Here is a 17,095-nt window from a genome sequence, read left to right as displayed (position 1 = left end):
CTCATTTATTTATACCCGCTCTTCAGCCAAGGCTATCAGAGCGGCTTACAATTTCTTAATTAGACATTTCCCTGCCCTCAGACTTACAATCTAGAAAAAGACAAGACACAAAAGGAGAACGGAATGGCAGTGGGGAAAGGAGAAAGTCCAGCAGATCTGCTGTCCCTTGGAGACCTGTTGGAGTTGGCTTGCCTTTCTCTCCCTCAAGATGGTGGATGAAGGGAGGGTCTTCTTTTTTCAGGCAAGGCCTGTTGGAGCTGCCTTGCCTTTCTCTCCCTCAAGATGGTGGATGAAGGGAGGGTCTTCTTTTTTCAGGCAAGGCCTGTTGGAGCTGCCTTGCCTTTCTCTCCCAGAAGCTGCATTCTGTTGGTGTAATTTGTCTTTAAACACCTGAAAAATATTTTGATTGACAAGTGACAGTGGAGAGTTGACAGTTAGAATGTTCAGTAGGTTGAGAGTTATGGTTGAAGCAGCAGTGTGTGCTTGATTACTGTGTTGTGTTCAAAGCTGAGTTTGGAGTTGTGAAGCAGACTTTGAAGTTGCTTATAAATCAGAGAAGTATGTGTATACAGTTGATCCTCTTTTTTCATGGGGGATCCTTTTCGGACCCCCTCGCAGAAAATGGAGTTTTGCCTATATTCAAGCCTCATTAGCTTGAATATAGGTGTGCAGCTGTGGGAGCGCGCAGGTGCGTGCCTCGGGCACATGCCCCATTATTTCCCCCTCTGTTCATCCCTTGCACATAAGTGAGGAATGCAGTTTCCAAAACTGTGATAATAGAGGGAGGACTGTGTGTGTGTGTGTGTGTGCTGTACAGTGCACCCGCATCATACACGGCTTTCAACTTACACTGAAGCCGCATGACGGAAGCAGCAATGGTGCTAGCTCGCAACATACATAAGCCCCATTTTTTCCAATGAGGCTCAAGCATATGTGGTATTTCCCTTACGCAGGGTAGTCTGAAACGGATCCCCACATAAGGGAAAGGCTGACTGTATTATATTGCATATACTGTATGTTAAGTTAAAAGATAAAGATAAAAGCCTCCAGGAATTTTGGCTGAATCAACTGTTTATGACTGTTTTCTTTTTTTCCTTTCTTTTTTGTTTTTGTGATTGTGATTTAACCAATTCTAATGGTGAAAGAATATAAGAAAGGGTTGATGGGGAAACTCTATAAAATCTTAAACTTAGCTGGGAGATGGAACAAGAGATAATTAAAGAAACAATGATAAGGATTTTGGATATGCAATTAATCTTGACCAATGGGAAAGGGCTTGGAGAAAAAATATAAAATTCACAGCTGCCCAAAATCTAAAAGAAAATAGGTATAAAATGCATTTTCGGTGGCATCTGACCCCAACTAAACTATCCAAAATATATAAAAATACTAATAATCGTTATTGGAAATGTGGCACAGCCCCTGGATCATACTTCCACTGTTGGTGGACCTGCAGAAAGGCTAGGGAATTTTGGAAAGCCATCACTGATGAGATAAATACAATTTTAGAGATTGAATTGAAATTAACTCCAGAAAGTATGCTGTTAGGGATGTTTGAGGATAGTATAGATAAGAGATATGTAAAAATCCTAATGTCTCTATTGCCAGTGTTCTCTATGCAAAAAAAAAAAAAAAAAAAAAAAAAATGGAGAGCGAAAGACACCCCTAGAGTAGATGAATGGAGCAGCTACCTATACGAGATGTTGCTAATGGACAAACTATCCAGCATGATCAAAAACAACTCTTGGCAGACAATATCTAAAGACTGGAATAAAGTATTAAATTACATCAGGAAAAAATGGGGAGATGTATTAGTTTTATATTAGTAAATCTTTTTTTAGATATAATGATATTGTGAGTAAACCAAACTATAAGTTAAGCTAAAGAAGAGATAAGTGAAGAACAGGTTATAGATGACATCGAAGATGATAGATGAATAGAACTTAGTATCATCTCTTTGTTAGAATAGGTGGGTTTTTTTCATTATCTTTTCAGTCTTGTATGTGGGAGAGAAGCAGTTATCTTTTTATTTTAAATTGCATAATGATGAAGACTTTATAATGTACCTTTAGATGACATGTCTGTAAGAGAGTGGTATATGCCACAACTCAAAGATGGAGGAAGTTATTATATGTTTGTGTGATGTGTATGGTTAGGAAAATAGATAAGAAGATATGTGTGAATCCATTGGTATAGGGAAACTCAATTGTGTCTCCTTTTTTTCCTTTGTAAGTAATGTTCAAAGAAGAAAGAAGAAGATAGGAAAGTTATTAGAAAGTATAAGTATCTGACAGAAGGTCAGAGATGTGAGAGAAGGGTAAGGGCAAGGACTTAGTTTGAATGTTGGAGTGAAGGATAAGTGTTAGGAAAGAGAAATGAGGGGTAGTAAAACAGGAAGTGGGAGAAAGGGAATAAGAGGTTTTAAGTAGAGAAGGGACAGTGAAGAAAGAAGATGAGAAAATGTGAGAAGGTCTAAGAAGAGTAACTAAGAGCAGAAGTGCTGAAGGCTAGAAGATCATTTTGGGGAAGGTTTGAACATTATACGCCAGTGGTGGCAAACCTATGGCACATGTGCCAGAGGTGGCACCCAGAGCCCTCTCTGTGGGCATGTGTGCCGTCAAGCCAGCACAGAGTTTGCCAGAGTTTGTTACTGGAAAGTCAGATGGACTTGGCAGTTCGTGAGAAATAAGTGGGTTTTGGGTTGCAGTTTGGACACTTGGTCGCTAAAAGGTTCACCATCGCTGTTATACGCTTTATTTGTTACTTTGTATGAATGTATGTAGGATTATATGTTATTTTGTATGTATGTTTAATATGTATGTTTTCTTTCCATAAGCTAATAAAACTTTTTTAAAAAAGAAAAGCTAAAGCATAGAATGAGCTCAGGCTTGCTAGAGAGGTTAAGAACAATTAAAAGGGCTTTTTGGGGTATATTCACAACAAAAAAAGAAGAAGGAGGAAATGGTAGGGCCATTATGTTGAGAAGATGGTGAAATGCTAAGAGGGAACAGAGAAAAGGCAGAATTACTCTACACGTTCTTTGCCTCAGTCTTCTCACAAAAGGAAAAGGGTGCTCAACCTGAGGAAAATAGAGCAGAGGATGCAATTGGGAAAATCCAGCACAGAATAAGTTAAGAGGTAGTAAAGGAATACCTTGTTAATCTAAATGAAAATGATTTCCAACAAATTGGAAGCATCTTTGGTATAGAAAGATGAAAGCTCACAAGGATTTCAAGGACCACTACATTAGGAAATCCTTGTTAAGAATTTGGAGAGCTGAAAAAAGGAAGGAAGGAAGGAAGGAAGGAAGGAAGGAAGGAAGGTATTCTTTAGGAAGATAACACTATGGATTTCACCACAAGAAGCATTCAAGGGAAGATGGAAATTATTTGAGAACTGGCTTAGATATAAGGATATTTTAACTATGGACCAACAGAACTATTTCAAAATGAAGTCATTAGAAGAACTGGAAAAGCTGGACCCCAAAATACACTGGTTACCATACATAGAACTAAAAAGAAAGATATTAAATGGACTCCAATAAGTTCTTGCCAGCAAAGAAGGGGGAAAATGTAATGTTCTATAAATTACTATTAGAAAGATATCTAGAAGAAGAGCACATACAAAAGCAATGTTGAAATGCATGCTGGATATAGGAGAACAGATTGATTTTGAAAGCTAGACACAAGCAAGCAGAAAGATACAAAAATTTATCCAATGTCTTAAACCTGGAAAAAAATATCTTAAAGTGGCACAACAATGGTATTTAACCTATCTAAAAATGTCTAAGATCTACAAAAGAAAATAAATGTAGTGTTAACAGTTAACTGGCCCTTGGTTTCACATGTTGAGGAATTGTCCTTGAGTTAGAAAATATTTGGGAAAAATTCATACAGTAATATGTAAGATATTGAAAATTAATTTCCAAATAAAACTTGAGATTTATCTCTAAATATGACAAATAAGAGAACAAAATGTAATGAGAAAAAATATTGGAAGATAATTTTATACATGGTAATTTCCACCAGAATATTGGGAAAAACTACAAAAAAATCCCACAATAAAGAAATGTCCACTTAAATTGATGGACATGAGTGAGTTAGATAAGCTAACATGTTGGTTGAACTATAAAAATGTAAAAAATATAGATAAGGAATGGCCTCTGATCAAGGGATTTTGTAAAAAAAAAAAATGAAATGAGTAATAGTGAAAAAGAGAAAGGTGAAAATATGGCTGATATAACCACTGTGCTCTATCACTGAGATACTGTTTGCGATATAGAAATCATATGGGAATCAGAAGACTGAAAGAGTGAGCAAACTGAATTTTATGAAATCAAATAGGCAAAGAAGATTTGTATAGATTTTTGTTTAAACATATGTATATAAAATTCTAAATGTTATATATCAATGTTGAAGTAATATGCCTATATGTAGGTATGTAATTGTTTTTTTAATTTTGCTTTGTTTTTGTTCTTGTCTTTAATATTAGTTTTAAATTAATAAAAGATAATGATAAAAATAAAATAAAATACAGTAACAATAATATAAGTTAATAGAAGACACTCCATCATCACATTGCAGAGAGAAATCACACAGGGTTCTCTTCTTTCCTCATTGCTATTTGCAATCACAATTGAACCTTTGGCAAACTATATCAGTCAACACCACAGAATACAAAGCCCTATTATTAACAGAGTAATTCCAAAGATTAGTCTTTATGCTGACAGTGTTCTAATTTTCTTGATTAACCCGGATGAATCCCTTCCACCTCTAACTACAAATTTTGGACACATGTGATAAACATGCTCATATTAGTATAAATTTCCAGAAATCAAAGATGCTGTGTCTTAATGCCCCTTTAAATATTCAACATAGATGGCAAGGAATTACAGTACTACTCTCCAATTAAACCCTCTAGTTTCACTTACATTGGAATCCAGATCACAAAGTTTCCACTCTAATTAATATCCTACAAGTATAAATTCATCAATAAATGGATTATAGGGTTTATCACACTGGGGCTGATTTTGACATTAAAGAGAGATTAAAGAACATTCAAAGCATCCCACAAATGAAGCGGAAATGGTGCCGTCAACCCAGCACAGAGTTTGCCAGAGTTTGTTACTGGAAAGTCAGACGGACTTGGCAGTTCGTGATTTATTATCACACACGCAATTGCACAAATGAAGTTATATAGAAAATGCATTGTTGATGAAATCCTGAAGGAAAAAGATATGCATTAATGCTTCTTTGTGACCACTTTAATGGCAGGTTTTGTGAGACATCATGTGAAATCATTACATGTAATTACACAATTTTGCTAGGATATTTATGGGATAAACTCCCAATCTCCTGTCTGATAAATTCCATAGAGAAATTGAGAACATGGAAGAACCTTAAACTATTCCTGATTCACAGGACTGTTCTTCAAATGTTTGTGGTACCCAAACTGCTGCTTCTGTTTCAGCCATTAGTAGTCACTCCTTTCCTCTGATACTTGAAAGCTTGGCAATCTGCAAGCAATTTCTTTATATTTAATGTGAAGATATCTAGATTTCCAAAATACGCTAGATTTTCCAGTTTCCGTAATGGGGGGTGTAGTGAGGCAGTGGAAGAAGAGAGGAGGGTTGGTTGAGCAGAGATACAATCCAAGGGAAAGGAGGACCCAGGGGAGGAGGAAATTCAGGAAGTGAAGTTCCTGGGGTGAGGTATAAAAGGTAAGGGCAAGGAGAGTGCGTGGTGGTGAGGGAGACATGGAAGACTAGGATGTGAAGAGGTGGTCAGTGCAAGGAGGGAAAAAGTAACCAGAAGCCCGTAGAGAGAAGGATGCCCAGTGACGTTTCAGGGAAGGCATGGGCTACTGAGAGTCAAGGTCTGAATCTACAGGCTCAGCACTCAGGTTTTTGGAAAGGCATCATAATGATAGCACGCTCTGAAACAACTATAGAAGGTCTTTAGTTTCTCTTTCCTTCCTTCCTTCCTGTCTTTGAAATGTAGTATGTATGGTTTGTTTTGTTGGATTATTGTTTATTGGTGCTAACAAATATATTTTTGTTTGTTATATGTATATTGTCTAAGTTGTTCTCTTTCTAAAATAAAAATTAATTAAAAATTAAAATAATAGAGGAGGAGGAAGCTTCTGTCATTTCTAGGATGAATCCTTCAAGAGAAACCCCAAGTTGTCACATCACACTAGAGCCTCTTTCTTTAGAAGAGAACATCATATAAACATAATTTGAGCAGTTAATTATTTTTCTCTTTCTTACAACTGGATTTTTTAATATATAAAATCTTGCCTAATGAAGAAATTTGGACATTGCTAAAAATTAGCTTGGTTAATAAAGGTGTTTTTTTTTTTTAAATTTAAGTTAATCACCTAATAATGATACTAGGAATAAACTGTATTTTGGAATCAATCTCCAGGATTTTGATTACCGTACCAGTTTAGATTGCATTTCCCATATTACTATCTGTTTCTCATCCCCATAACCTGTTGTTTTTCCCTAGGTGCTCTTCATATCCGCCACACTGTAATGTCTGCAGTTCGCCTCAGCTATAGGGAAAATATGCAGATTGATTGGGATGGACATGGAACTCTTCTCATGAAGGTATGATTTTATTTTGTTTTTGCCACCCTCTTCTGCCTATATTTGCATGTAAGAAAACATGATTGTGTTATGCAAAAGATCCCTGCTGTATTTTCCTGCCTGCCTTTGAAGTACAACACTGGGTGTTTTCTTTTCTAGAAATTCACATGCTTCTGTTGCAGGACCATTTAATAATTATTTCTCCACATGTTAACTCCAAGACTGCGATCAATTTTTCTAATATTTATGGGACCATGTCTGTGTCCTGGTAGAAATGAGTGTACCATAACTGCCCCTGCAATAAACCAGCTAGTGTAAAGCTTTTGGATTTCCTGGGCCTAGTTTCATACTGCTCTTTGTTTCTCTTATTTGCAGAGACATTTTGCTTTGTTATAAATAGCTGCCAGTCTGTATGAGCAGTTATCAGCATTCTTGGCAGCTTTCCTGGACACTCAGCGAGTCTTCTGATATCTTGACTATGGTCGCCACGTTAATTAATGGATGTGTCAAAGTACTCATTTTTCATTATCAACTATAACGTTATGTAAATCACTTGTGGTCATTATTTTTGTTTACTTAATATTAATCTACAACCCTGCTTTTACACATTCTTCCCTAGCTTTCATCAGAAGTCATTCCTAGTCTTCGTTATTTTCTTTTAACAATATGTTGTCATCTGCATATCTTGAATTGTTGATGTTCTTTCTCCCGTTTTCTACACCTCCTTCATCAAAGTCAAATCCTACTTTCAATATGATAAAGCTCAACATATAAATTATAGAGAGAGGGTGATAAAATTCAGCCTTGTCTGACCCTGTTCCCTACTGAAAGCCACTCTCTTAATCCATATTGTGTCTTGACAGTTGCCTCTTGTCCTGTGTATGGACAAGATAATCAAATATTGTGGCACACCCATTGGTTCCCTTCTGAAATTCTTTGTTGGTGTTCGTTTAATTCTACAGGAATGTTATTCATGTTGCATTTGGGTAGAATGATTGACTTTTAGGTGAAACAGACCACCCCAAAGAGGTAGCTTGAAGCTGCCCCTGAGAAAGATGGGTTGGGCCAAACACACACTGTTGCCCCAATCCACTTTTTTGCCAGCCTGAAAAGTAGTGCCAAATAGCTACTCCTTTTTGTGCAGGCGAAAAGCTGGCTTTTCCACCCCACCACGGATAGAAGCTGGCTTTCAGGCACTTTGGTGGTGTGCAGCATGTAAGTGCTGCATGACCGGAGCGCCTCAAATCCAGACCTTGTGTGGGCAGCTGTGTGGTGTGAAGCCAGCTTCCAGGCGGCTTCAGAGTATTTGGCATCAAAACACCACACTCTGAAGTCGCCTCAAAGGCGGCATAAATAGGTGGTCTGTTTCACCCCTTAGTTTGTTATATAGTGAAAAGGGGAAGCCAAGCGTAGTCAGTCATGCATTCTGAACTTTAAGAAATCTGATTTCAGTAAACCTCGGGAAATACTGGCCACAGTCCCATGTTTAGGAATACAAATAGAAGAGGGGGTTCATGAGGAATGGAAGATTCTTAAAAGCCAGATATTGGAGGCACAATTTTAAACAGTTCAAATGGGAAATAAAAAAATGCAAAGTGTATAAAGAAACAGAGATGGATGTATAAGGAAATTTCAACTGAGCTAAAACTCAAAAGGAACATGCACAAGTAATGGAAAAAGGGGGGAATTACCAAAGAATTCAAATGAATAGCCAGCTTATGTAGGGGAAAAGCAAAAAACAAAACAAAAAAAACCCACCCTAAAACATAAAATCGTCTCAGGCTTGCTAGAGCAATTAAAAACAATAAAAAGGCATTTTAAGATATGTCTAGAGCGAAAGGAAGAATGATAGCAAAATGATAACATGAAACAGAGAAAAGGTAAAACTACTCAACACTCTCTTTGCCTTGAACTTTCAACTTGTCGAATATGGAGCAATGATGCAGTATGGGGAATGCAGCACAGAATAAGTAAAGATAATTCCCTGGCACTGAGCCAGGACATTTATAGTGGTCTCATAGAATGATAGAATCATAGAATTGGAAGAGACTGCAAGGGCGATCCAGTCCAACCCCCTGCCATGCAGAAAATCTCAATCAAAGCATCCCCGACAGATGGCCATCCAGCCTCTGTTTAAAGACCTCTAAGGAAGGAGATTCCACTACATTCTGAGGGATTGGGTTCCACTGTTGAACAGCCCTTACTGTCAGGAATGTTGAGGTGGAATCTCTTTTTCTGTAGCTTGCATCCATTGCTCTGGGTCCTAGTCTCTGGCCCAAGCTAGCTCCCTCCCCACTGTGACATCCCTTAAAGTATTTTAACAGGGCTATCATGTCACCTCTTAACCTTCTCTTCTCCAGGCTAAACATCCCCAGCTCCTTAAGGCATTCCTCATAGGGCATGGTTTCCATACCCTTCAACATTTTAGTCACCTTCCTTTGGACATGTTCCAGTTTTTCAACATCCTTTTTAAATTGTGGTGCCCAGAACTGGACACAATATTCCAGGCGGGGCACTATTACTTCCCTTGTTCTAGACACTATACTTCTATTGATGCAGCCTAAAATCGTGTTGTCCTTGTTAGCTGCCACATCTCACTGTTGACCCATGTTCAATTTGTGGTCTACTTTTCTGCCTTTCCATAGCCAATCCATTTTGGTGAGAGAGTCATTTAATTTCCATTTTTTTTTTTGCAAAGACTGGTGGTCATAAAAAACAGTACTCTTCCATATTTGTTTTCCCATTTTTTTTCTACCATACTCAGGAGATACATCTTTGGATATTTTTTAATCTTAATTTTCAACATATTTTCTATCTCCTGATGTATTTGATACCAATATTTACGGGCCTTTTTACAATGCTACCACATATGAAAGAATGTCCCCTTCTTTTCCTTACACTGCCAACATGTGTTGGATAGTGTTTTATTTACCTTAGCTAGATTGGCTGGTGTTACATACCAACGGTACTGGAATTTGTAAAAGTTTTCCCTCATATCTTGGCTCACTGTGTATTTTTTAAGTCTATATCCTTTCCTACTCTTCTAATTGAATGGGATTACTCACATCCTACACCCATTTAACCATTACTTCTTTTACCTGCTTGCTTTCATTATCCCATTTCAACAACACTTTATATATTTTGGTGACCAAATGGTCTTTCTCTTCCCATAAGGTTCTTTCCAGCTCTAATTTTTCTGAGCTTATACCATATGATTTCTGATCCATCAAGAACCTTTTGCGTAACTGTCTATGCAAAAACCAGTTCCAATTAATGTCTTCATTTTTTAAAGACTTCCATAGATTTTAGTACATAATTACCATTTACAGTTTTTAGGAGATCTTGGTATGTCAGCCATCTGTCTTTTCACATTTCATAATAACTGTGAGATGCTTCATTAGGTGATATCGTCATTGGTAATTTGTTGTAAATTCTTTTCTTATATACATCCCAAGTTTTCAGGAGGGTTCTTCTAACAAAGCGATTCTTAAAATCTTTGTTACTCCTAAGCTTATCATAATACAAATAAGCATGCCACCCATAGATGTTATCCACTTCTTCTAAACATAATATTTCTCTGTACTGTAACCTCAACCAATCTTTTAACCATTCCATACAACATGAATTAAAATATAACTTTAAATTGGGAAGACCCAACCCTCCTCTGTTCACATCATCTTCTTGTAAAGATTTTAACTTGATTCTAGGCTTTGTGTCCGCCCAAATAAAGTCTGTAATATCCTTCTGTCTGATCTTAAATGGCTTATCATTAATCAAAATTGGAATTTTCTGAAAGAAAAACATTAGTTTCAGGAGGACATATATTTTCACCACCGAAATTTTGCTCAACACTGAAAGTTGCATATTTCTCCACTTATTCAAATTGGTTTTTATCCCTTGCCAAGTTGTCAAATAATTACTTTTAAAAAGATCCGAGTCTTTCGTGGTGATTGTTACACCTAAATATTTTACACTTTTCTCTATTTTAAAACCTGATTTTCTACAAATTCCTCTTTCTTTTTGCTTGTCAGATTCATGATGAGAACTTTTGTTTTTTCTCTATTAATTTGAAACCCTGCAACTTTACCATAATCTATCAGATGGTCTAAGATATAACTTATACTATTCAAATGGTCAGCAAGATACAAAACCATGTCATCAGCGTATGATCTCAGTTTATACTCAAATCCTTTGAGTTTAAACCCCCCCCCCTTATCCTCGGATTTTCTCTTATCACTGAGCTTAATATTTAGAGAGATAAAATAAATAGCAGTAGGGATAGACATCCCTGGTGTGTACCTCTTTGTATAATGCTTGCCTTTGCTCTCTCCCTGTTTACAACCACCTGGGCTATCTGTTTACAGTATATAGCTCCAATTCATTTACAAAAAATCCCCTCCCCCATTGTTTTTCTTAAAATTTCCTTCATAAAACACTTCAGATTATGAAACACCTTTTGGGCATCTAAAAAAAACCCATAACAATCTCTTTGTCAGGTTTCCTCTAGTGGTACTTGATTATATTCAATACATTCCTAATGTTGTCCTTTAAATATCTGGATTTTTTTCTTGAAACAGATCGGGGTGAGGAATTTCTGGTCCTCCAGATGTTGTTGGATTGTCAGACCTACAATCACTGATTAGCACAGCCAGTGTTAATGGGAATGCATTCCCCACTTTTGAAATACTTTCATAATTTAATTTAATAATTCAAATTATTAAATATTGTGTTTGTTATATCTTTTCAGTTATCCCCAGAATATACTGAGAAAACTTGTGGTTTGTGTGGTAACTACAATGGTAATCAAGGAGATGATTTTCTTACACCTTCTGGCCTGGTGGAAAACCTTGTTGAAGACTTTGGAAATTCCTGGAAGCTAAAGGGAGATTGCCAAGATTTACAGAAGCAAGACAGCAGTTCCTGTAATCATAACCCTCAATTAGGTAAAGGCATTTGCAACTGATGAAATATAGTAGTATATTTATTGTCCTTCTGTATAATATACCAATTAAATAGAGCAAAGAGTCTTGTAGCATATGAAAGATGTAAAAAGACTGTTTTGGTTCAGCTTTCATGGAGCAGTATCATGCATATATTTATGTTAAGTGGTCTACAGATGGGTTACAAGAAATAAAAAATATTAAAAAATAATAAGATTAGGGAACAGCAGATCAAACTAATAGGAAGATGGCATAGAGCACCACTACAGGTATTGTATTGTGTATATTAATAAAATGTATCACCTGCATGTTGGCATGGGTATGGGAGCAAAGGAATCTATATACATATGTGGTGGGAGTTTTGCAAATTACAAAGATTTTGGCAGGAAATAGAACAAGAAATTAATAAAATAATAGGGGGAAAGTTCTATTAAATAAAGCAAGATATTTAACTAAAAATATTAGGAATATAGAATTACAGAAGGAGCAGAAATATTTAATCAAACAATTAATTATAGTGGCACATGCAGTGATTGTAAATGGGTGAAAGGATAAAGAAAGGTGCAATAGATGGAGACAATATATATCAGACTATGTGATTTTTGGTTTTATAATGGAAAAGAGAAGGGTTTGTTTTGGTCAATTGAAATAAGAGGTATCGTTTAGTAATTGGAAAATAATTACTGAGTTTGTTGATGAGAGGAAGGGGTATAAAATGTAAATGAAACAGTTAAAATGATATTCCACACCAAAGGAAAAAGAAATTAAAAAGGCAACACTGTTCCAGGGGTGGGTGGGAGGGAGAAGGAGCTCAGGAGGGAGCAGCGAGAGGGCCAGGGTAACATTAGCCTTTGTATACTGAGTCCAAGGACTAGATTCCAGACTGCAAGATTCAAATGTAGCTTTATTGATAGTTAAGGGAATGAGCATTCACACAAAGGCACACACTCGCACACTCATACAACAGCTAACAAATCAATGGTAGGCTAAATAGGATAGAGATTAGAAAGATGGGATAGAGATTAAAAGGATACATTACACGTGTAGAGGCCAGGAATACAGATCAAAGGAAAAACTGCAGAGAAGATGTATTCAGATTGCCATCAGCAATTCTGAGAAGTCTTGAGAAAATTATGTTTGCTGATTTCACCCAAGACTGAAAATAAATATCAAGCAGCCCTCCTTTTCACCTGGTGGGCAGTCCTTGGGAACCTGAGGTGGAAATTTCCATGGGGAGGAAAGAGTAGAACTGTGGAACCAACTGGACCATAAAATGTAGCTATCATAGAAAGGGTGGCAGCTGTCCCTTTGATTCTCAAATTTCTGACATATGCAAAATACCTGTTTCCCATCACTGACCTCCCAACTGATTTACACTTCAAAGGATGCATCTCTCTGCTTATGTGCTTGTAGTGCTCCAGCTAAGTCCTCCAGATTTCTGTGACAGCCAACCTTTTCACTCTGGGACACATCTTGAAGCTACATGGCTGGCATGCTTTTAATATTTAGGCTTCCTATCAAGGATCAGTTGGGGGCCATGCAGGGGCATTGCACACACACACATATATATAGAATCATAGAACTGAAAGAAACTACAAGGACCAGAGAGTCCAACTCCCTGCCATCCTTATTTGGCAGACAGGATTTTAAATAGAAGCTGCACTGCTTTTTTGATGTATGACAGGTTTTGATATATGACAGGTAAATTTAGTTCCCCAGATGCACTACAAAGCTTTCATTTGCAACAGTGGTCTGACCAGTCATTGGTTTACCTGTGCCTAGCACTGGAGTCACTGGTTTAGGTTTGGTGTCAGAGTTATTGATGCTTCTGCCAACTGCCCAATAAAGCTGACCCTTGATGGTAGATGTGAAGTGGATTCTAGTCCACAAAAAGCCCTTAAGGTGCTACACTGAACCTTGTTTTTTACTATTGTATCTAACATTGCTGTGCCTCTCTAAACTGCTACTAATGAGTCCATAGCTACAGTAACAATTTGTAATGACCCTGAAAGGTACAATGTTAATGTTACTATTGCATGTACAGCGCTGTGTAAATTTACAGAGCTTCATAAATAAAGGATAATAATAATAATAATAATAATAATAATAATAATAATAATAATAATAATATGAAAAGGTTTTGTTTTGTTCCTTGTTTGGAGGGAGAGGAAGAGGGAGAATGTGCTACTTAACTATTATAAAAGGTGGTGGTGGTTGTATGTTTGTAACTGGTTTGAAAATAAGTTCATGCTGGAATCAGGCTCATTAAAATATTTAAATTCAGCATCATGGGATCCATAGTTACTGTTGCTTGATTAACTAGTCTTAGATCTTGTACAGGACATTAGCTATTGATCTCAAGTTTTCTGACATACAAATTCTTTCAGGTTAGAATGTGTATTAGCATCTGGGAGGGACGTCAGCTTTGCCAATTTTTAATTTGTGTTGTTGCAATTTTCCCAATTTTCTTTTTCTTTTTCAGGTGCTATCTATGTTATCCTAACAAACATCTCTTTCAAACATTTACAGGGGCGGGGAAGTTCCATTGGTCTCTACTGAATTCTTTTTAAAGTTCTTTTAACACCAAGGTTTATCACACTGAGATTTTTAGAGCTTTTGCAGGTCAGTTCCGACATAACTGCGCTTCCAGTGATGTGCATTCACGTCAGAATGTGAATGTGTTATCAGAAGCCATTCCTTTCTATGGAAGCTCCTTGCGAGGTACTTCCGCAGTGATTCCAAAGTGACCCCTCATTTTGGCAAAACCAAAAAAAAAAGTGACTTCACAGAATTCGCTTCCAGGCTCACTTTGATTGCACTGCAAATTGGTCTGGTGTGGAAAACCACTCCGATGGCACCCCCCTGGCCCTCTGCATCCTGCTCCATCACCCCCCTCCTCCTCCTTCATGCCATCTCGCCCCCTCTGCCACCCTGCAACCCATCCCATCATTCCCATCATCCCCTGCCTTCTCCTGCATCCCAATCCTGGCTCTAGCAAGCTATCCCATCATCCTCTGCCTTCTCCCACATCCTGATCCTGGCCCCAGGGACACCCAGTGACCTATCCCATCATCCTCTGCCTTCTCCTGCATTCCAATCCTGGTCCCAGGGACCACCAGTGACCTATCCCATCATCCTCCGCCTTCTCCTGCATCCCAATCCTGGCCCCAGCGACCCCCAGCAACCTATCCCATCATCCCCTGCGTTCTCCTGCATCCCAATCCTGTGTTCCTTGATTAAGATAACCTTATGAAATTAATGGGAACACCATAAGTCAAGAATCAGTTTGAAGGCACATACACACATACACTTTCACATTCCATAGCTGGGTGCAGAATAGCCTGGAAACTGTTCTTCACATAATTTAGAACTGATTCCAACAGATCTTAAACTGTGAAGCCAGTCTACATGTGTTGAGCAGACTTCAGGTCTCCTTTCCCCAACTGTATGGGAGCAGCCAGTGGGAGGAAGGCCAATGAGTGCAGGCTCATTCACCCTCCTTGCAGTAAAAAGGAATGCCCAGAAAAGGAGCTCAAAACTGTCATGCTCAGAACATGTAAAAGAAAGGAAACAAATGGTGCAGACACTTGGTGTGAAGTGGAGGTGGAGGGTGAATATAATTTTAACTCTTCATTTCTCCCCCTTCAACTCAGGGACAGACTACAAGTGGGGTAGTGAGGGATAATGGAGGAAATATGTCACTCTGTGTTTGAGATGCAGAAAAGAAATAGTTCAGTGTATTATTTTCTTGCAGAAGAAGAATAATGAGAAAAGAGAAAATGTTGAAGCCCCTTTACACATGCTCTTGATATTTCACAACTATTAGCTTATTATTATTATTATTATTATTATTATTATTATTATTATTTGCACAGTACTTTATGACGATTCAAAGCACTTCACACATATTATTTTTGTAATTAATTTATAAGACAGGTGTGTAATATAATGTGCATCTTGCCAATGTGGATTACTGCACATTGCCACTGAAACAGAGTTTTGCTCAAAATGCTTTGTGCATTTATAGTTAGAAATCTGAACCAGGAGTTTTATGGTTTTGAACATACATTTTGGCCTCTAAATTGTGCCAATAATGAACAAAGCTGACCCACATCTGCTGAACTGTTTGTTTCCAAGCTGTAGTGCACTGATTTCTTTGTAACTGATCCTTTGTAATTTTAACTGTTCCTATTTAAATGAATGAATGAATGAATGAATATTTATTATTACGACGCACAGCCAGCACAACTGTTCCTATTTCTTTCTTTAGTAGTTGATGTTACTGTATTAATGAAATGACATTTTTCAATTGTTTTTATTTTAGCCAAGTATTCTGAAAGCTCATGCTCAGTGCTGTTGTCTCCGCTGTTTCAACCTTGCCACCACAAAGTCAATCCTTCTCCATACATCAAGAATTGCCACTTTGATGTCTGCTCCTGTTCTGATGGCAAGGACTGTTTGTGCACTGCTGTATCTGCCTATGCCATGGCTTGTGCTCGCAAAAGTGTTCTCATAAATTGGAGGCAGCCAGATTTTTGTGGTATGTGTATGTTACCAAAATACGGTATCAACAGAATCCATGGTGTCCATTTGGGTCAGGGCTCTGCCTTGACATTTGTGTGTTAATGTGTAATGTGGGTGTATGAGAGTGTGAAGCTGAAGAGCTTCTTTCCAATTTCAGTGTTTTGCTCACACTTTTATCCTCTAGAAAATATTTCTTTTCCAAAAAAAAGTATTCTAGTTGTATATCATGGTATCATAAAGGTTATAGTGCATAAAGCTACTACTCTCTTCTGCTTTAGTCAGAAGTACTATGGGGTACCATGTCCAACTAACCTTTGCTCACCTCCACTGTGAGAGATAAAATGAGTTGATCCTAGTGAAGAAGCAATCTCCCTACTTATCTAGTTTTCTGTAGGAGAGAGGAGGTCCTAGGAAAACCCTATTTTTCCTTTGTTTTCTACTTACTTTCTGACATTTTAATGTGAAGCAAAGAACAAATCCACTTTCTCCATTTACATGCCCCCCCCCAATGGAGATTGCTTCTAGAGAGGATCCAAAGGTGCAAATACAGAACACAGAAAAACACATGCACATTTTCAAATTCAAGAAAATCTGTGGAGAGAAGCCCTGTATATAATGGTGGAGAAAAAGATGACTACTACAGAAATATAGTATGCCAAGGAATATTATAGCACCTTTGAGAATGAAGGATTGTCTGTACAGGCTAAATAGCCCAGGTTCCCCTCGGCCTTATGTCATCTAGTTTAGACAACATAGAACAAAATCCCTGTGACAGACTCAAGCCTGATTCTGCCAGTATAGATGTGGATATCTGATATGACCCCAGGGTAAAATAGCTCTGGTTTTGCATGGAGTTTCTAAAAAACTGTGCAGCAAAAATGGGCTGTTCTGTCAACCCCACTGTGCTCCTTAGCTTGCTGATATGTGAACCATCTGAGAAGCTCCCTGTTATCCTGGCTGATGGCAAAACAGGTTGCCTGGCAATGTGGGTGCAGATGCTCCATTTCCTCATCTGACAGGACAACTGGGTGGCTTTTCGGTT

At 37.7% G+C, this 17,095-nt stretch overlaps 1 protein-coding gene across 4 annotated transcripts in view; it reads left to right on the top strand.

The window, feature by feature from the left end:
- The window catches only part of VWF (von Willebrand factor), a 247,354-nt gene that overhangs the window by 46,902 nt on the left and 183,357 nt on the right, over positions 1 to 17,095 (top strand). For all 4 annotated transcript variants that reach the window (XM_042469124.1, XM_042469122.1, XM_042469123.1 and 1 more), the window contains 3 exons: positions 6,510 to 6,610; positions 11,337 to 11,532; positions 15,854 to 16,069. In XM_042469124.1, the coding sequence (XP_042325058.1) occupies positions 6,510 to 6,610; positions 11,337 to 11,532; positions 15,854 to 16,069 (513 nt within the window). The remainder of the gene's footprint in view (positions 1 to 6,509; positions 6,611 to 11,336; positions 11,533 to 15,853; positions 16,070 to 17,095) is intronic.

The sequence above is a fragment of the Sceloporus undulatus genome, chromosome 5 (assembly GCF_019175285.1).
Source record: "Sceloporus undulatus isolate JIND9_A2432 ecotype Alabama chromosome 5, SceUnd_v1.1, whole genome shotgun sequence".
In the NCBI taxonomy this organism is placed as follows: domain Eukaryota; kingdom Metazoa; phylum Chordata; class Lepidosauria; order Squamata; family Phrynosomatidae; genus Sceloporus; species Sceloporus undulatus.
Note: the sequence above shows the minus strand (reverse complement) of the source record. Positions and strands in the feature narration are given on the sequence as shown.